This window comes from Aulonocara stuartgranti (assembly GCF_965226115.1).
Source record: "Aulonocara stuartgranti genome assembly, chromosome: 1".
NCBI lineage: Eukaryota > Metazoa > Chordata > Actinopteri > Cichliformes > Cichlidae > Aulonocara > Aulonocara stuartgranti.
This window is the reverse complement of record NC_138939.1, coordinates 9654210-9674612: the sequence shown is the minus strand read 5'-3', so window position 1 is coordinate 9674612 and position 20403 is coordinate 9654210. Positions and strand designations below refer to the sequence as shown.

The window sequence follows — 20403 nt, the reverse complement described above, 5'->3', positions numbered from 1 at the left end:
ATTTTTTTTTTCTCAAACCTGCTTGTTCATTTTGTTCCAGACTCTGCAGTGGACCCTTCTCTAAACATCCAGCCCATTACAGAAGAGCGAGCATCTCGTACCCTGTACAGAATAGAGCTGCTTCGGCAGGTGAGGGAACAAGTCCTTCGACATCAATTATTGTACGAGCGTCTGCCACTGTGTCAGATGAGCTCTGACTTACCTGTTTGGTGGGAGGCTGGTAGTCATGACCGTGACCTGCTAATTGGTGCTGCAAAGCATGGTGTAAGTCGCACTGATTACCACATTCTGAGAGACCCTGAACTCAGCTTCATGGCTGCCCAACGCAACTACAGTCAAACAAAAGCTGCACAGCAGCAATCACGTACATCCACACCGCTCTTACACCCTCAGTACCAAGCTACCACTTCAGTGTTGACAGGCTCTCCACTGCCTCCACCCACTCAAAGAGACGCAGACCTATGTGGGGTCACGCCCAAAGTGGAACCAATTTCAGAGGGTGAGGAGAGCAAGGAAAGACAGGGAGCAAGTTGGACCCCGACTCAAGCACCAGCTACTCCCACAGGTCTGGAAGAGAAGCCTGTTTCAGTAACCAGGGACAATGAAAGGCAGATGGTGGCAGCACGAACGAAACCCCTCACACCCAACTCCTCAGAGAGGAAACCGAAGAAGACCAAGAGGGGCCGCAAGGAAGCCAGGCATGGCACAGAGTCCGACTCAGATGGCTCCTCCTCAAGTTCGACGTCACGCTCTTCTTCCTCTTCATCGTCATCCTCATCTTCCTCATCACATTCAGGGTCCAGCTCCTCCTCTTCTTCTTCATCTTGCTCTTCTGGCTCTTCATCATCATCATCCTCCTCCTCATCTTCTTCTGATGACAGTGAAAGTGAGGGAGAGGAAGGAAAAAAGAAGGGTGAGTACTTTCTTATGCAAGTTCCAGAAAACTTAAAGCAAGTAATGTTTTGTTAGGAGTGCTGACAGTGAGCTTTTCTAGGTTCAAATAAATGCATTTTCTCTGTTTCATTCTTTGTGGATCTCAAATGTCTTTTTGCCGATTTTTCTCAGTCCCCACTGTTACAAGTGTAAAGGGATTTGATGAGGACAGTGTGGCATCTCTCAGCGCTACGCAGGATGAAACACAAGACACCCATGTAGCTGAGAATGGCATCTCCAACAACTCTTCACACCCTTTCCAGGGTGGAGGGTACATGCTGGCTGCATCATACTGGCCAAAGGTGATTAACTATGCATATGTGCGGTTTGCATAATTTGCTGATGATGTAATGCTGAAAACACATTAATATGTCCACTTACAGTGTGGTCAGGTGCTGTGGGGAAATCGCACTAAAATTCTGTGGCTCTTGCTTTTTAAGGATCGCGTGATTATTAACCGCCTGGACAGCATTTGCCAGGCAGTGCTTAAAGGCAAATGGCCGGGAACACGTCGGGTCTATGAGCCTGGAGGCGCTGTGGCCTCCTTCTACACCACCAAGCTGCTGGACAATGCCAACAGCATGTGCGAGGACCCCTCTGCTTCACCACAGGGGTCAAAGGTGACCAAGCATGTTGCAGAAAACAAGGAGTTCTCAGTAAAACTCAACGATGTATGTTGATTTCTCCCTTCCTCCCCTCCTCCCTCTGCTTCGCCCTAATCCTAGGACCCTACCACTTCCTGCTGCCATGACCGGTGTTAGTTGCCGTGTTCAGCATGTTTCTCTGGTTTTCTTCCTGCTTTCCTTTGGGTATGATTAGTGGTTTTGACTGCCTGGCAGGAGGAGAGATTAATTTAATAGCAGCCTTCCTCTCTTTTCCCACACACTCAATTTGAATTGGGCTCTTGGGCTGTGATTACATGAGCACAAATCAGTCAGTCATGAGAATATAATAAGGTTCAGTCTGAAGCCTCTCTAGACTGAAGGGGGTCTTGCTAATAATCAGATTGAAATGGAGCCCTCTGCTGTGGGTGTTCTCTGATATGCTCCTAAGCAATGTGGCCATTAACATGGCAGGCTTCAGATTTGCTTGTATTCATCTTTCCTTTTATGCTGTTTTTTGATGGGGATCATTTTCCAAATTTATGGTTTTTACCATCACAGATCATTAAACACCAGAAGCTTGTTACCTTCAATATTAAGATATTATATGCTGACAGCAGCTATTGCTTTGGCATGGCTTTCAACTCCAGTCTGAAAAAGCTTTACCCACTGCTTTGCTAAGCACTACCCACTGTGTGTCCATGTGTCCCAGTATTACTAACCAGAAAATATCTGAACAAGATTTGTTTTTATTTTGTGAGAAACTTTTTACAAGATGAATTAACAAAGATCTCAAGTAAGCATTTCCATTAAGAGAGAGCAATGAGAACAGCAGTCCTAGTCATCCTTAAATCACAAGACAAAAAGAATGTGATCATTCAGGAAAGTCTCAGACAGACTCAACAAATAAAGTCTAAAGCTTTTCTTTGTTTATAAATCTGTACATTTCCCCGACAGTCATTTTCCTAGACTTGTCTTACACTGTTGTCTGTATAACAGGAGGGAGGTCTGAAGTTGACCTTCCAGAAACAGGGTCTACCTCTGAAGAGGGCCCTGGAGTCTGAGGAAGGTCCCCAGGCCCAGCAGCAGTACTTGGCTCGGCTTCATGAGCTCCAGAGTGCCTCAGATACAGGACTTGCTGACATCACCAAACCTCAGTCCAGCTTCCAGACGGGTATGTTTCTTTAAAAATAATCTTCCTCAACAGATTTGGCGTATGAATACGCAAATCTCTAGGCAACAGGAAAGACTTTAGGCAGCAGAAGTTCTCTGTTTGTAGTCCAAGTAGTGTTGACCATTCATATTTGAGTAGGCTTTAGTTGTGTGCAGTTAAACAGTTGGTGTTATCCAAAAAGGGAATACATTGCACTATAGAAATGTATTGCCTGATGATGTGTGCTGTCTAAAATATATCTGAATGTAAATAGAGCAAAGATCTGAGCATCTGTTCGTGCACAGTGTGCTGAAATGGACAATGCTGTTTTTCTTTAGCACCACAAGATGGTAGCAAAGGATCAGAGAAAAACAGTCTGGACTGTTGCATTGGCTTTGCGTACTCAATACAGACATTTTCTTTATTAAATATCTTAATTCTGTAAGAAAATCATCTGGTCTGTTCATAATATTCTTAAATGTAAGAAAAAGTCAAAGTCCTGACACCAAAATATGAATGTGGCTCCAATTTAAGAAAAGATTTAGAGTTAGCCCTTTTTCTGACACAGTAGTTCACTGCTAACAGGCTGTTTCTCCTCCAGTTCCTACAGGTCTTACTGGTCAGATGAGGCCAAATGGAGTAATAGATGGCCAGCCAGTGGTTAAAAGGAGGAGAGGGAGGAGGAAGAACGTTGAGGGAATGGACCTGCTCTTCATGAACAAGAGTAGAGTCCCAACAGTTCCCGATCAGGTAAGCAGTTGTTCTGTTAGCTGAGCATACTTCTTAGTAAGTATGTTATGCTAGAAATCAGAAAACAATCACAAATGGCAGTTTCCTGATTTTTTTTTAATTTTATTTTTGGAACCAATTATATTTGTTAAAAGTGCTCTTCTGATTTTTTTTTTTTTTTTTTTTTAATGGCTGTTCTGCAAAGTATACAGTATATAATGACATGCTCATATGCTTTCAGGTACCTCCAGGGTGGGGGGGTATTGGCCAGGTGGGCATGACTCCAGGCCCTGCATCAAGCTACAGTCAGAACCCCAGTCAGGTCCCTGCAGACACTGAGAGCAGGGTCCCGGTTATCAACCTGAAAGATGGCACCCGGCTGGCTGGGGATGATGCCCCCAGGAGGAAAGAACTGGAGCAGTGGCTAAAAGAAAACCCTGGCTTTGTGGCAGACACAGGAGCTTTTATCTGTGTAAGTGTTCCAAGGGCTTCAAATTCTTCTTGTCTGTTGAAAAGAGACAATTCCTGATTAACTAAAATAATAGATATTTAGAAACATTATTTTATTTAGTACATATTTAATTAAAAAAACAGAGGAACCAGTATGAGCAGAAAACTTCTTGTAGTTAGACATTCTATGTAACTAACTGTCGTTACATTTCATGTTTAGGGGGTAAATAAGATGCAAATGCAGTTCCACTTCCAGGATGGCCGGCCAAAGCAGAAAAGGCACCGCTGTAGAAACCCCAACAAGATTGATGTGAACAGCTTGACGGGAGAAGAAAGGGTCCAGATCATCAACAGGAGAAACGCACGCAAGGTGTGTTGGTGGTGTTTAAGTCATAACCAGCCATACAAATACAAAGATGGCTTTTAATTTGTTAATAATCATTTTGACAGTGTGTACATTATAACAGTGATGTGCACTTGGGTTTATGTTGTCTGTATTCTTTCTTGAAGATTGGTGGAGCCTTTGCTCCTCCGCTGAAGGACCTATGCCGATTCCTTCAGGAAAACCCAGAGTATGGAGTCCCGCCTGAATGGGCCGATGTTGTTAAACAGTCGGTAAGTTACAGAGTAACACTTCCCTCACATATTATAAAATTTATACCTTATAAAATTTAAACAGGCGTAAGTTCTACTGTCATGAAGGTTTTAACCTGTTTCTGATCATTTTAGAGACGGCAGTTTGGTGCCATCGAAATGGTTTTTAAATTCACCCCATTCATGTTATTGAGTGCAGATAGTAGTAAAACTGGCCTGACTAACCTTAATGCATATGTTCAAATATGTGCTGTTCTTCTTCTCTTAGGACAACATTAGTTTTATCTCAATGAGCCTAATTAAGTAACAGTGAACTGTTGTCACTGTCACTACCTGACTATTTGCTTGTATTGGGGAACCCTACCAACATCGTTCCATCTTTTCCAGGGTTACCTCCCAGAGAGCATGTTTGACAGGATCCTGACTGGACCCATTGTTCCAGAGGAGGTAAGTCGGCGTGGACGGCGACCTAAGAATCCTTTGGCCAAGGCAGCGGCAGCTGCAGCTGCAGCGGCAGGAGCACCACCTAACCCGGCAGCCTCGGCACTAGGTTTGAACCCACTGCTGGCAAACGGCCTCCTCTCTGGAATGGACCTCACGAGTCTGCAGGCCTTCCAGCAAAACCTCCAGAATTTACAGTCCCTGCAGCTCACTGCAGGCCTGATGGGGCTGCCGTCTGATGCTAGTAACCTGGCTGCAAGTAACTTGGCTGCCATGTTTCCCATGATGCTGTCTGGTATGGCTGGACTGCCAAACCTCCTCAGTATGGGCAGCTTGCTTGGGAAGCCTGCTCAGGAAGCTGCAGGAGGCTCTGAAGAGAAAACAAAGGGAATAACCAGCGGTGGGACAGGAGAGCCAACTGCCTCTAAAGCCCCCTCTCACACCTCAGACACCAAAGGAGAAAGGACAGAGGGCTCAAACACGACTCCTTCCTCCACTTCCAGCTCTGCTTCCTCTTCCTCCGCCACACAAAGTGCTTCAGCTGCCTCTGCAGCCTCCAGTCAGCCACTGTCTCTTAACCCCTTGTTACTCTCCAGTATGCTTTACCCAGGGACGCTTCTCACTCCAGGCCTTAACCTTCCTGTGTCCACCACACAGCCACAGAGCTCAAACAGTGACCCCACCCTTCCAACTGCTCCTCCTCTACCTTCAGTTTCCCAGTCATCACATCAGGAGACAGAGCAGCCAGAGGGAGACAAGGATGGAGAGGAGGAAGACGAGCTTTTGGAAGACGCTTTGGATGAGGGGGAGGAGGAGGAAGAGGATGAATCCATAGAACAAAAGGATAACAGTGGTCCTGAAGGTTCAGGGAAAGCAGAGTCTTCTTCATCAGAGTCTGGGAGCTCTTCCTCATCCTCAGACGATTCAGACTCAAGTGATGAGGACTGATCCTACAAATATATAAATATAAATTTATTTATGTATTGCCTAGAAATGTATACATATATTCACATATATATATGGATTTTCCAGCACTTCTGTTGTGATTTCTTTACATGTAAATACAAGAACTAACTACAATGTTCTGTAATAAAGACTACAAAAACCTTTAAAAAAGAAATAAAAAAATAGGAAAAACTGACCTAAAGAAACTGAAATAAAATGTCAATGTTTGTTCACAAGGTACAGTCTTGTTTTGAGACATTTTGCATGTCAGACTTTAGTAGATTTCTGAACTCTGAACTTGTACCATGCAATTATTGCAACAAAAAAGGCATTATTGTAATTATGTCAGGATTAATTTTATTAAAAGAAGTAAAACTACATCAACACGCTCTTTGAGCTGTACTATTAATATATTTTGATTGTCAGGGGTGTGGGGAATGACACTTGACAAACACTTTGGGTTCTCTTGTAAATAGTACTTTTACAGGTTCGTTGACACTTATGCTTTGCAGATCATACGTTGGATATGTCAGCAATAACTTGGGCAGCTAATGAATGTCACTGAAGCTGTAGATTCTCTGTCTGCCATGTTCCACCCGAGTGCACAACTCTCACAAACCTGTCAAATACCTTCATATCATCTTGAAGAGGTTATTTATCACTTCTCCTTGTCCAGGTAGGAAATGATTCCTTCCTTAGTAAGGACTTGGAAAAATGGTAAAATTATTATTTTTCCAGACGTACACAAGCTTAAATCTGTCTTTCAAAAAAAAAGAAGAAGTTAAACATAATTCATTTCTCTACTGTCTGACTTTACATTTTAATATTCACCATCACCTTACAAACATGCCACAGCATGTTCAAGGCGCACTTTAGCCACCAACAGTAGGCATTCACATTCACCTGCACATCTCTTAATTATAACTAAAAGCTCCTTGAGCTGCGGTAACAGAGAAAAACCTTCTACTGTGTGCCAAAAAACTGCCCTTTGACCCTTGGCGGTCTTGACGGAGTTGTTTGGTCTTTGTAGTGTTGATGGATATTATTTCTACAACCCCGATGTATTTGACTGAATCTTACCTCAACTTTGCTAAATGGATTGGCTTCACTGTGCAAATGTACATGTGCATGGGTGTGTGTGTGATCTGTCAATGTACACAATGTTCTCATCTCTGCTGGAATGTGTGTCAGAGGCCTTTTTTGATTTTATTTTAAATGAAACCTTCCTCTGTGTTTTGCTTCCTGAGCTGCTCCTCTCGCCGCATCCATAACTCACCAGGCTGTATGTTAGGTGGTGGTGTGGGGGCTGACAGGCTATGAGATGTAAAAAACCGCATTGCTGTTGTTTTTTTGGTCGTTTTGTTTTTTTAATACCGTCAAAAATTTCTCTTTGGAAATTTGGAGGATTCAAGTGCTTGATGATACGCATTGCATGGCAACCTGTGTTCCTACAAAGCCCATGGGGCACAAGCACAAGTTAGTTCAGTTCCTGGCTAAGATTGTAGTATCACTGTCATTGTCTAAGTATTAAATTTTACGCAGTGCCACACGGGTTAGCTTCAGGAAGGGCTCAATAATAGCTTTTGTTGCTGGGAGTTTTCAGCGCTGTCTTGATTTATTTCACTTCACCCTCAACTCTGTTTTCTGACGAACAGAGCTTCAGATAGATGTAGAAGTGCCCTTATCCTGTACCTCACTCTCTTTCATTCACCGCTCACATCTACGCTCACTATCCATGCTTGTGTGTTTTGCTCAGCATCTGTGCACATGTCCATTTTAAACCTGTAACCAGGATATACACACAAACACTGGAGTTCACTCGAACCGAAGTACCTTTTTGTAAGTCTCTCTCAGCACAACAGTGCTTGCTCTAGGACTGCTGTTACACAGTGGACTGTTAGATACACAAATTATTTCCGAGGTGAGGTTTCTGTTTGGGCTGAGGGTGACAGCCCGCTGAAAAACCTGTTTAGTTCTTAAGTGTAGCTGTAGCATTTTTCTCCGTGGGTTCAGACATGAACAAAGACTGAAGACATGCCTGATTTCTAATGTTGCTTTAATGTGGTTTTCTTGTATGCCTGTTATATATAGACCTCGTCATGGGTTTGCTTGCAATGCAATTGCATTTTTTCTTTTTTAATTATTATTACTAACAGTACGGTATTTTTCTATGTCTGAGCAATGAACTTAAACATGCCACTGTCATTTTGTATATCTGCACCTCTACGCTCTTTAAACTTGTAGTGCCCTTATGCAAACACCCAGCCACTGCTACATCTGCTGTAGGTGACTGACTGATGACTTTTGCTACTTTTTGTTGCCCCGCAGCGACGGATTGATGACTGTGTTAATCCTCGTTAAGAGATAAATGTAGACACAAGATGGGACTTCTCGCTTTCATTGCTTTCCTTCCTTTTTTTCCTTCTTTTTGTAGAGGTTATATTGTATACAGACCTTGAAAGCACTGCTTGCTGCTAAAGAGGCTGTGCTGAATCTGCATTAAACACAGACACAAGAAAACAATGACCAATATGCAAGAGGAACGACAAAACACACTACTGCTGTACAGGGAGGTTTTCATACATGTAATCACTGAGATGACAAAACTACCATCATGGGGTTTGTATTTTTATTTCAAGCTTGATAGTATCCTAAATGTCACCCTGGTCAGTTTGTGTCTTTTTCTTTCTTTTCTTTTTTTTTTCTTTCTTCCTCATTGGACAGTTGATATATTTGCAAGTTGTGGTCTGTGTAGTCAAAATAATTCTTAATGTAGTGCAGGAAAACACGTCTTAAAAGTCATTTGTAATTTATTGGATTACTTTCTATGAAGTTCTATAGAGGAAATTGAGGTTTAATTATTTTTATTAAACATATTCTTCTGACTATCAATTAAGTGTGCCTTTTACTTTGTCCCAGGGACTTTTTGAAGAATTCAGTTATATCAAGGAGTTGACCGCTTTGTCTTGAATCCTTTAAAAAAATTGTACAGGTATATATCAAATTTTTGTTCAGCATCACAACACATGCAAAAATACATGTGTGTGTGTGTGTGTGTGTGTGTGTGTGTGTGTGTGTGTATATATTTGTGTAGCCTCAACATTAGTTTAGTTACACACATACTGCAGCAGGGCACTAGCTCACAGTAACACACAATGATGAAGCAGTGAGCACCCAAACTGTTAGGCCGTAGAGCAAAGACACAACAGGTAAGTATGTGTGACTGAAATAATGCAGTAGGAAAAACATAGTTTTGTTGTTAATATTCTAGATGAGGCTTGATAATTTATTTCACTCCCAAGTATTTTCTTAAAAAAACAATTACATATTTCCTTGTGATTTTTTTTTTTTTTAAATATTCAATTTACTGCTTATTTAATGGATCCATTTGCACATAAACGCTGCATAAACGTTAGTAGACACAGAACTCTAGTGCCCATATTGTTCCAGCAATGTTGGAAATGAACAAGGCTACATACCAAACTCTTGCAGCAGAGGGCCTTTCTTCACTGCAAGTCCTTCTTTTCTCCTCAGGGTGGTGCTCAGTGACCTGTTTAACTGCTTCTACTGCTGTTTGGCACTTATCTTAGCAACCAGACCAGATGACAAGTTGAGGCTTGTCTAATGTGAGAGGCCAATGGGCTGAACTTCCTCACCCTGCAGAGCAGCAGGTTGGCTGCACTGAATCATGCTGCATTGCTCTGCTGCTACTAGACAAACACACAGGAGAGATTTTTAAGAGCAGAAGTCTGTCAGTTTGACCTAACACCATCCCAGAAGAGCCACTGACACTGGTGAGTGACTTTGATCCTGGTTTATGAGTTTTGTTTTCTTGAGCTACGTTGAAAGTTCCACAGAGATAATAAACTGCACTGGAAGTCAGCTGACTATTTGGAGTAAAATGCAACAGTTACACGATCTGCTTCAGTGTTCCTAAAAGCTGCAGAATAAAAGAATCCTCTGCACACATTAACCATCTATATAGCTATTTTTCAGCAGGCTTTGCACTGAATAACAAAGTCTGATTATAAACCAAGATAAAGGCAATGTTTAGTTTAATTCTCTTTAAGGGACTAGCACATGTTAGAAAGTGAAAGTAGGCCTATTTTCACTTAGCATGAGTTGCATGTGAGTTGACTTGAGTGGAGTCCAGTCCAGAGGAAACAGGAAATGGGTGTGATTTAGATATTGTGCCAGCTTTTAGCAAAATTAAAACAGCAAACAAACATGCAGAAAACACATCTGTGGTGTTTTTAAATCGACACCGTGCTTCCAGGATCTTCCTGCTAAAGATAACAAGATAGGGTGTGATTCATATTTATGAGAAGCTGCATGCATATTGATGCTTCCAACTTCCTGTTTGTCTCTTCTGAGATGCAGCAGCTGGAAGTCCGTCAGAATGAGACACAACTTGATGTTTTAAGATGCCATTGGACTGATATCAGCATTTGGACTAAAATTTGGAGTGCACGATGAGAGTTTTTCTTGCCATTTTACCTCACCACATGGAAAACGCATCAGACAGCTGCTGCTTCAACCAACACGAACAGTAAGTTGTGAGCAAATCTGGAACACAGAGAATCAAAAGGCATCCATTAAGCTGCAATGATCACAAAAGTATATAGAAATGTCCTTATGTTGGAGATTAAGCAAAAGGTCAGAATTAAACTAATTCTGGTTCTGATTTTGTCTTGTTAGTGGGGGGAAAAGTATAGCCACATGAAAGGAAATATTAGGAAATCACAATAGTAATGTTGAGTGTGACGTGCTCTACTCTGAAAACCTTATGGCACATTTTTGAGCAAAACTGCTTCTTATCCACCTACAGTGTCATCCGCAGTCATTGTAGACTGACTCAGCACAGGCAGTAATAAACAGCACATGTGAGAATGGTTAGAGGAACAGAGTCTCGTTCAGGCTGGTGGTAGCACACAAAGAGACTGTAAAAAGAAGAGGGGACTTTACCGCGAGGGGACGGAGTATTCAATTCTCAGCAGATCGAACCATGCTTTGAAACACACTTTTTAGAGATTAACAGTCAACATTATCCACCATTATTATTCACGTGACCCAAGGATGGTTCAGTATTTAACTTATTATTTCCTCATGAGTCTTCTCTGGCATCTAAAATATTCTTGTTGTTACACGACTTGCCAAATTGACAGTTGCCCTGCACAGGGAAACTGAGTTTGAGATGTTTTTCTTAGGTTTTCAGTATGTGAGGTGCACAGGAACAAAAGTGACTATTCACAGCTGCCTCAGAGCAGGAAGTACACATGAGTCACTAAAGGCAAATGAACAGAGTGGGAAAGTGGTGCTGTCAACAAGACCACCAGGCCATCTAATGCATCCATAACAAGAAAGGCAGCAGCAAATATAAAACTCCAGGTGTAAGACCATAGTTTGACGTTTCTGTAAATAAGCTGGCTTTTGGGCACCCTTCCCAGTAAAATCCATCACCAGTCAGTATTAACTATATATTCTCCATTTGTCCATTAACAGGCTTAAAAGTGTGGTTTTATTTTATTTTTTTTTTGAGACACAATTGTTGCAGTCCATTAACAAACAGCTAGCTTTATAGCAGTGTAGCTGTAAGTGGACTGGTACTTATTTAGTACCGTTTACTAATTTGAACATTCAAAACACTTTCTACTAAAAGTCTAATTCATCCAGTCACACAAAATCATGCAGTGCTTTTATGTGTTCCTACGTACTTTTATCTAACATTCTCACAAACTCACTCCAACAGATGAAAGTTGGGATTCAGTATCTTTCTCAAGGATACTTCGACACATGACCAGGAGGAGCCGGTGTTCTGGGAATCCATCCTACCTGGCAAACCATCCTACCCGTTGTTTCTGCGCATGCGCACAACACCGGACATCCCTCCCTGGAATTCCAATTAGTAGCGGACCCACTCTACCACCTGAGCCACAGCCCCGTTCAGTTGCTTTTAGGTTAGTCGTTGTCAAAAGGTTGCGTGTATTTTTCTAGTTATTTGCCTACAGTGAGGGGTTTTTAACCTATGCAAACATGAGCCTCTAAAATAGTAAGTAGCTCAACTGGATGTAAGGTGATTGCTGATTGGTGGACAAGCCAACTGGAAAAGAATGGGGGTGAAAGTGGAACAGTAAAAGTGCCAAAATTCATCAAAGCTCAAAAATACAGAATTGAAGCAGACAAGGGTCTGCAGTGGACGCTTTTGAATATTTCTAACACTTGGTTTTCCTTCAGTACTTTGTATGTTGTAACATCGTGACTTGCACAGACCAACAACAGCGCAAGCAAGAGTCGCACACACATTGATTGTACCACAAATGTTGGACACTGCCTCCCTGTGGCAAAACACACTCACTGCAGCTCGCTATGGTCTGCCAGCACACCGTCCAATAGAGAACCACGTTGAGCCATTTAGAATGAAAATGATTAGTTGACACTGATGATGATGCAGTTATCTGGTGTGTGATAAGCAGCTGCTTAGTCTGCCTATGCCTCAGGTCCTCGTACAAGCTAATATTTTCAATTATGATTCATGCAAAGTTACCTCTAGTTTGTAAACAAAATGTGTATTTTTTTCACTCCATGTTTAGGTGTCCATTTGATTCCTGCTCTGACTCTCATCCTGTGTGAGTGAGGAGGTCACCATGGCAACTGTGCCACAGGGGATTGTGGGAAAGCCAAGGTTTGGCCCTAGTGACTGTCTGATCGCAATGTTGAGGTTAGCCCTGCAGTTACAAAGCATTACTGACTCACACAGTGTTTATCTGTGTAGGCTGTGTGTATGTCAACCTGATACTGATACTCGCAGCACTAATAGCTGCAATAAAGCACAACGCGCCTCAGATCTTTCATCAGTCTGCCTCACACACTGTACAAATGTGGCTAGATCAATTTAACAGCTACATAGTGTAGTTAACATCTGGTGTTTTGCTAAAAGGCACTGAGGGTGTGGTCAAGATCAATAATGTGTAAGCACACAGAGCTGATAAAGTTTCTGTACTGGGAATTCTTTAATATAGTTTCTACTGTTGTAAGCAAGAGCTTTAAAAAACACACGTGTGGCATTTCATTTACAGTTTAGAACTTACACCTCCACTTTATGCCAATGGCAGAATATTGTTGAATTACATTTTCCATTTCCTTTTGTGCTGCTCAAATTTCTGTGACGATGCCTTGGATTCAGGGCTTGCTCCAGAGATTCGACTGAGGCGATTGAAACAAGACTGAAATGCATGCTGCAAATGTTTCTACAGCATTACAGGGATGACGAGGGAAATGAGAAGACCAAAGGTACAGTGATGATTTTACAGTGGAATGTGGCCTTCAGCGTGTATCTGGTTGATAGCCGAAATTCTTATGATTAGAGAGCAGGCTGTCTTTTGATAGCAGGTGTGAAATTCTGGAATAAAGCCCGTGTTGTTGATACGTGCCAAAAAATAATCTATCTAATATTGTTCACAGAGTTGGCAGCAAAGTGCTGCTATGAGGCAGGGGTTTGGTATCACAGAATCTTGGAGAGCCTGATCAGTCAAGAGAGGAAAAGGCTGGGCTTCAGTGACATCTCAGTAAGTGCACGCCATCTGGTGGCCAAAGATGGAACTGAGCTTTGACCATATTAACTGAGCAGTCACAGATAAATGTCTCACAGCACCTGTGATCTCATAACTTATGTATTTTATTTATTTTGAGTCATCTTTGAAGTAAAGCAGCTGGTGCTTGTAATGCATGTAAAACAGGTGTGTTTGATGCAGGGCATCTTGGAGCATGATCTTTTCCAGCGCTGTCTGGTGGCCTGTTGCTTGGAGATCGCTGTAACCTCAAACAGCTTACCATGTGACTTCCCGCTGCTCCTTCAGATCCTCAAACTGGAACCATACCACTTTTGGAAGGTACTTTGTTTTTGCCATATACTGTACACTTAGTGATACAGTAACATTTAGTCTGTGATTTGAATGCTCCCTCTTTTGTTTTTCTTTGTTCTCACAGGTGATTGAGCCTGTTTGGCGGGTTGGGTCAGGCTTGCCTCACTATGTGGTCACACACCTCATCCAAGTGGAAGAAAAGGTTTTGGAGAACTTGGCTTGGATCAGCGACTCACCACTGTGGGATGAAATCACACCCAACGAGGGCCATATGCCCACCTGCCAGCAGGTTTGGAATAACACAAATACTCTTTGCCTGACATCATAAATGATCAATATTTGGAAATTTTATAACATATCCAAAGCAATTAAATTTTTCTTTGAACAGTTCGGGTTTTAATGAGAGTTTTGCCTTGTGTCAAATGTAGGTAATGCATCCAAATAGGCTTGAAGGTCCAATGCAAACGGATCCAGGTGTGCCGAGAGGTATTAACACAGTGCACTAAAGACTCATTTTAAATAAAACCATTCCCTGCAAACTGTTTACACTATTACTATAGATTGAGTGGTAAACTATTTTTGCCAGTAGATGTCAGTTTGGGGATGAACCACTCAGCCAGGACAGAGCAGCAGTGTTCCCCATCAGCTATAAACAGACAAGAGAGATGCAGCTCCCTCCATCTGTTTGCTCGGAAGGTCAGTTCTATATCATGCGTCCAGTTGCCATTGTTGTTATATGGCATGTTTAGTGTGGTCATGTCTGTCTTTATCTCAGGTTTACAGCTTGATGGCCAAGCGTCTGAGGGAGCTGTGTTCCACGCTGGAAATATCTGATGAGCTGCGATTAAAGATCTGGACCTGCTTTGAGTATTCCTTGGTCCACTGCTCTTGTCTAATGGAAGACCGTCACCTGGACCAACTGCTCATGTGTGCTATCTACATCATAGCAAAGGTGGGTTTTAAAAGATACTATTAAAACCCACCAGAATCTGCTAAAATAATGCAAGACAATGCAACTGGAAAATGCAAGTGGTTGTCTCAGAGAAGATGAATAATAAACTTTAAACAATTCTTAGGGAGTGAGGAATACATTTAAATGTTCAGGGTGGGCTAAGATATACCAGCATTTTGCAGATGATGACTAATGCAGTACCAGCAAGATGTAGGTAGGGAGAACAGCAAACAGAGAGACGGTGCAGTAAATCAAAGCCACAGTAAATCAGAATGGCCAGACTTCTTAGACCTCTGATGTTGGACACCTGCCCCAAATTGAGTCCACCCTGACCACGGAGAAGTAAAACCTTCAGGGAGGTTTACAGATTTACAGTTTTATGGAAAAGAACTACTTGGTGTTTAAATAAAATTAAAGACTGTTGTGAGGGCACTTGACAGCTGAAAAAGTTTTTATCGCTTTTCACTGACATGAAATTAAAGGAAAACTGTATTTGTAATCCTAAAAAGAATCCATGTTGGTAATGCATGGACTTCATTGGAAAACACATACTCAGCAGTTAAGTGGTGGCATTTGCCTTTACAGATTACCAAGATGGAGATACCCTTCAAACAGATAATGAAATGCTACAAGTCACAGCCACGTGCCAACAAAAGTGTAAGTTTCTTTTATTTTGGTTTTTATTTTTTGCTGTCTTTAGTATACAGCTGTGAATTAACAAAATATAGCGATACAGGTTGAAACGTGTATCAGCTGGGCCCACTTATTCCAAGATTCCATCAGTTTTAGCGACATTCTGTTTTGTGTTTATCATCAAATGTTTTAATGTTAACAGGTACATTTTTTAAATAACTGTGACAATATCATTATACCTGCTTTACATGAGCATTTCAGTCTTGCAAGGAGGTTAGCAGGTTGACAGTAACAACTCAAAGCACTTGTTTCAGCATTTACCGTTTCTATCTGCAGGTCTGCAAAAACGTGCTGATTTCAGAAAGGATGGAGGAAAATTCTACCATTAAAAAAATCAGTAAGAAAGCTTTTAAATAAAAAAGTCATATATTTTAAATATTATGGAACACCTGTTTTAAAAAACACACTTACAAAATAGCCTTGTAATTACAGTAATGTACATAATGCGTCCCAATAAGTATTGAAAATGGGACTACACATTGCCCTCACTGCCATCGTAGCTTTATATGTGTAATGCATGCTCACATGCTTGCAATCCACTGTGGGCAAAGAAATGCGCATGTATTGTTAGCTGGCTATGTGGCTCGGAAACAGTGGCACTGGTGGTGGTAGAGTTAAAGAAAACGAATGCAGCATGTGTTGTGTTAGATCCAAATAAAGTACTATACAGAGGTAGAACTCATAGCAATGCCTCATTGCACAAGAAAAATGACACCCATCAAGTTACCAAATGATTCACTTACAACATTTTACCTGCATTATATCCATTATCCCAGAGTAATTCCACAGTGATAAGTAACTTTTTATTATATTGTTGATTATAGATACCGGAAAGCACAGCAGCACTATCCTAACCCCCAACACACCATCAACACATTATCCAAGACCTGGGCAGGAGGAACGGGGCAATCTCATCCATTTTTACAACCAGGTCTACACGACAAAGATGCAGCATTTTGCCAAACAGTTTGCTCAAACCTCATTAGTAAGTGAACATTTTTTCTTTTTTCTGAGCTGACGTCACAAAACTAAGAACTCAGTAAAAATGGGAAATGTTTATTTTCCATGTAATGCTTACACTTCATTTCTTGTCCAGCGAGACACCCCTCCTTTGTCTCCATACCCTCGACAGTGGAAAGCATCTCCTCGCTGTTATCAGCTGTCCAACAGCCCGTCCATCTCCATTTCACCATACAACACAGAAACCCCTTCCCCTCACAGAACTGGGCTTTGCTACTACTTCAACTCAAGTCCTCCAGAGGTGTGTGGATATAGTGTTTTTGTTTTCACATGATCGTCTTAAAAAATTTTGTGTGTTGGGGTACAATCTAGGCTGAATACATTTTACATTCCTATTTTGGAAATGATTTAGTGAATAAAAATGGTTGACTTTGCTCGCACACAGTAGAATATTATTTTCCTTTTGTTCACAGCTTCTGCGTGAGATCAACAACATGATCAAAACGGGCAGGTCACCAAACATGCGATGCTACGCGGTATCACTGGATAGAGATGAGGAAGGAGATGGATCCTCAGCCAAGAGGCTTCGTTTGGATGGGCAGTCAGCCTGGCAGAGACGACTGAGAAATGTGTTCAATGATCGCATTACAAGAATGAACCAGGACCAGGTCTAGCTTATTCCAGCTAACAGGCCTAACCTCCACTCCGATGGAAGTAAAGCACACATTTACTTCTTGACAAATTCTCTGTCAGCTCAAAGGACTAAATTTCCGTTGCTTGGCTCTTTTGTTTGGAACCATTTTTTTCTGATACCATAAGTCATGTGTGAAGGTCTGTGAATAAGCCACTTTATCCCCAGCACAGTAATAGAAGACTGGTCATCCTGGGTTGCTGCCTGATGGAAGTGTCCTTCATGATATTGTATGAATTTAAAGAAAGACAAGGCTGCAAAGTGCCCAGTGAGTTTTTCTTAGATAAAAAAAAGGACTGAGACAGGACTTTAGCAACTAAAAGGCAGATTAGTTAGTGTTTGTCTGCATCCACAGGAATTAATATTTACAGTAATATGAAAACATAAATGTATCCACAAATGCATCCAATAGACATTTGGGCAAAAAGTTTTTTTTCTGCACAAATTTAACAATTCTGTTAAAAAAAAGTGTAACTTAGGCCTCTGAAGCTAATATAACAAAACAAAATTTTGATTTAGTCATTTTTGCATAATTAGAACATTTATATAATTATAGTTCGTTATCTTAATGACTTAAATCTCACATAATAATAATAACATGGTACCTTTACATGTATGCAAAATGTTTTATTTATTTTAAATGTTTCAATGAACATTTTAAACTCAATTTTTGGTGGATTTTCCAGCATGCTCATCACTGTCCTGTTGAAAGATGGACAATTTGGCAGCTATTTATTTTTTTAAATTTAGCTAAATTTAGCTACAAGATTTTTTTTAGATGATTTGCAGAATTATTGATTTAAATTAACTGGGGAACACCAAACCCTGGATGTCTGAGGTTAAAATAAGACTTATTACTCTCTAAGAAGAGTCTAATAACTGACACCATATTTGAAGGCCCTGTGTGATTAATTTGAGGATGTACTCATTTGTTCTCACTAGACTGATCTGTTTTTTATGTTTGACTTACTTTTGGAATTTTGAGTGTACATACTAACATTAACTCCAGTCTATGACTTGCATGAATACTGAAGTTTGAAGTGATTTGATTCTGACTGCATATTGGTGATACTAGGGGTTTGATGCATACCACTCTAAATTAATTTAAAGTTGTTTTTACATTCAACTTATCGCAAAACTATTGAGGATAAACTAAAGTAAGACTTTTGCAAAAATAATAAATGAAAAGTGCTGTTACAGTAGCAGAAACTTGCACTGGTCAACATAAATGTAGAAGCTAAAACAAATTCAGTCTCAATAAATCTTTAAAAATCCAGTCAGCAGTTTTAGCCACCGTTTATTACAGACTGAGTATCACAGCTGATTCAACAGGACATCAATCAAAAACTGCATGGTGATTTTATTAAAGCTCTTTTCCAAACAGAAAAGTGTTTTGCTTTTGAGATTTATTGCGCAGAATGATACATGTGTCAGTTGACAGAAGTTGGCTTTATTATCATCTGCTGATGCAACAAAGTTTCTTTAAATCTGAGTTTAACAATAAGTAGGTATTACCAAGCTTTTGAAGACACGTGACCACTAACCACAAGATTTTAACTTGATGACAATTAATAATGTGGGATCAAGTGAACCCCTCAGCAAACAACCCATCATGAAGGGGGGAAATGAGCAGTCCTCAGTTGATTGCAAATGGTTGGAGGTTAGTGGCAGTCGCTGGGAAAATGATTGCTAATATCCCAGTCATGCAGGCCTACAGATTAGTCAGTGACATCCTGTCAACTACCTGTTGCTAGGAAAAATGTCTATTTCCCAACCAGTTCAGTGCAGCGCCTTCTTTGCAACCAATTTCACCCAGTGAGGACCAGAAACCTCCAAGAAACACTGCCAACCAGTGCAACATCATGTAAAAAACTAGGGTTTGGCAATGGAACAGATGCCTTTCTATTTCTATAGAATTTTTCAAATTTCAGTTCAGCCGCAGTTCTGTTTGTGGAGATTTTTATTTTGCTAATTTAATCTGCGTCCTTGAAAAATTTAATTGGTAACTAATTTGTGCTATTCCTGAATAGCACCACAATATACTGCCTCTTTCCTTTTTGTTATGTTGTGTTACATCGAGAGTTAACGTGCGATTTCAAAGGTGGGGTAACCCTCAGCTGTAGCACTTCAGCGACGGAATAACTTAGAAATACGTAACGTAAGAATTCCTGTGGTTAGCTCCAGTAGAGTTTACTGTGTCCAGAATAGGACCAGTTGCTTACTGGTCTTTGTGGATTTAGGCAGTTAAATATAGAAAGATATGAGCAAACCCCTAGACACAATAAAGCTAGTATATAAGGTCAAATTTAGTGAATGAATCTAAACAGCATCATCCCCTTAAATTTAATTTAATGTCGGCCACCCTTGACATTCTTAACTTCCCAGTGACCGTGCACACCACAGCCTGCTCTGCACCATCCAGCATATCACAATACTGTAAACTTTACAACAATGCAAATTAACCACTTTAACCTGTAAATTAAACCAATTTTCAAAGAGTTTGAAAGACACTTCACAAAAAGATAATTCAGAAACATGTCATGTATAGATCCAATATCTAAAAAAAAAAGAAGATTTTTTTTAAATTCTAACGTTTCTGATCACAAGTTGTTGACTTTTACACCTGTTTCTTTCTGCTCTATAAAGTTTGATGTAAATTGGATTTTGTGAAATGACGATGGCTAAAACTCCTCCAAGGGAATCAAAACACAAATTTTTCCACTGTGGAAAAGTCAGTAACCATAGCTACTGTGTGATTGACACACAGCCCACTTCAGTGTTTATCAGTAACCATGTTTTGCTTCAGAGTTAATTCTCAACCACTGTCGCTTAGGGATGTATTTGCAAAAAGGCAATGTGATACAACAGACAAAGGACTGTAAAATAAACCAACAAAGTTAACACAACAGGAAGTCATATAGTTGCCATGGAGAACAAATGCACCTGAGCCCACAACACACAAGTTTTAAGGTGACGACCAGGATTTTGACACTTCATACTCCTGTGGACAACCATCAGCTGAACGACACGCTGCACACTCTCAAATTTTGAAAAATCATGGGCTGCAACACAAGTAGGGGGGCCACAGTGGTTGACCCTTCTGAAAAGCCAGAGGACAGGCCGAAAACTGCCACTTCCACCAAGCAGGCGCCTGCAGAGGAAACGAATGGAACAAAAGAAAAAGATGAAAAAACGAAGAGTTCCAGCTGAGCGCCACCTTTACACCGAACCTAACTCTTCTTCTTGTAAGAACATTTTTTCTTTAAATGTTATTCATAATCTGCCTTTAAGATTTTTAGTTATTACCTGACTATGTCCTTTCATTCTCCTTTTAGTTCTATCAATCAACAAGGATACAGCACCTCTCTGTAAAGTAAGCAATCTATGACCATTGCATA

General features: G+C 40.8%; 2 protein-coding genes across 11 annotated transcripts in view; both read left to right on the top strand.

Moving 5' to 3' along the window:
* Nucleotides 1–8739, top strand: part of chd9 (chromodomain helicase DNA binding protein 9) — a 73025-nt gene extending 64286 nt beyond the window's left edge. For 6 of the 7 annotated variants that reach the window (XM_082542024.1, XM_082542025.1, XM_082542028.1 and 3 more), the window contains 9 exons: nt 41–913; nt 1066–1235; nt 1374–1604; nt 2535–2709; nt 3290–3438; nt 3659–3889; nt 4088–4237; nt 4378–4482; nt 4849–8739. In XM_082542024.1, coding sequence (XP_082398150.1) covers nt 41–913; nt 1066–1235; nt 1374–1604; nt 2535–2709; nt 3290–3438; nt 3659–3889; nt 4088–4237; nt 4378–4482; nt 4849–5850 — 3086 coding nt within the window. In that variant the 3' untranslated portion in view covers nt 5851–8739. The remainder of the gene's footprint in view (nt 1–40; nt 914–1065; nt 1236–1373; nt 1605–2534; nt 2710–3289; nt 3439–3658; nt 3890–4087; nt 4238–4377; nt 4483–4848) is intronic. The other variant, XM_082542026.1, reaches the window with a different exon arrangement.
* A 167-nt stretch (nt 8740–8906) lies between these two features.
* On the top strand, nt 8907–18393 carry LOC309711719 (retinoblastoma-like protein 2). Of its 4 annotated transcripts, none has more exons than XM_082542188.1 (16): nt 8907–9641; nt 10228–10396; nt 11597–11804; nt 12438–12529; nt 13031–13137; nt 13309–13412; nt 13584–13736; nt 13834–13998; nt 14138–14195; nt 14296–14405; nt 14485–14661; nt 15247–15318; nt 15631–15691; nt 16179–16339; nt 16451–16615; nt 16788–18393. In XM_082542188.1, the coding sequence occupies exons 4-16, from the start codon at nt 12492–12494 to the stop codon at nt 16986–16988; spliced, it is 1572 nt and encodes a 523-aa protein (XP_082398314.1). In that variant the 5' UTR covers nt 8907–9641; nt 10228–10396; nt 11597–11804; nt 12438–12491; the 3' UTR covers nt 16989–18393. The 4 variants fall into 4 exon arrangements, with proteins under 4 accessions (XP_082398314.1, XP_082398311.1, XP_082398312.1 ...); XM_082542185.1 differs by having other exon boundaries at nt 9199–9641; nt 12438–12565; XM_082542186.1 differs by having other exon boundaries at nt 9215–9641; nt 12438–12565; nt 14299–14405.
* Nucleotides 18394–20403: the final 2010 nt, after the last annotated feature.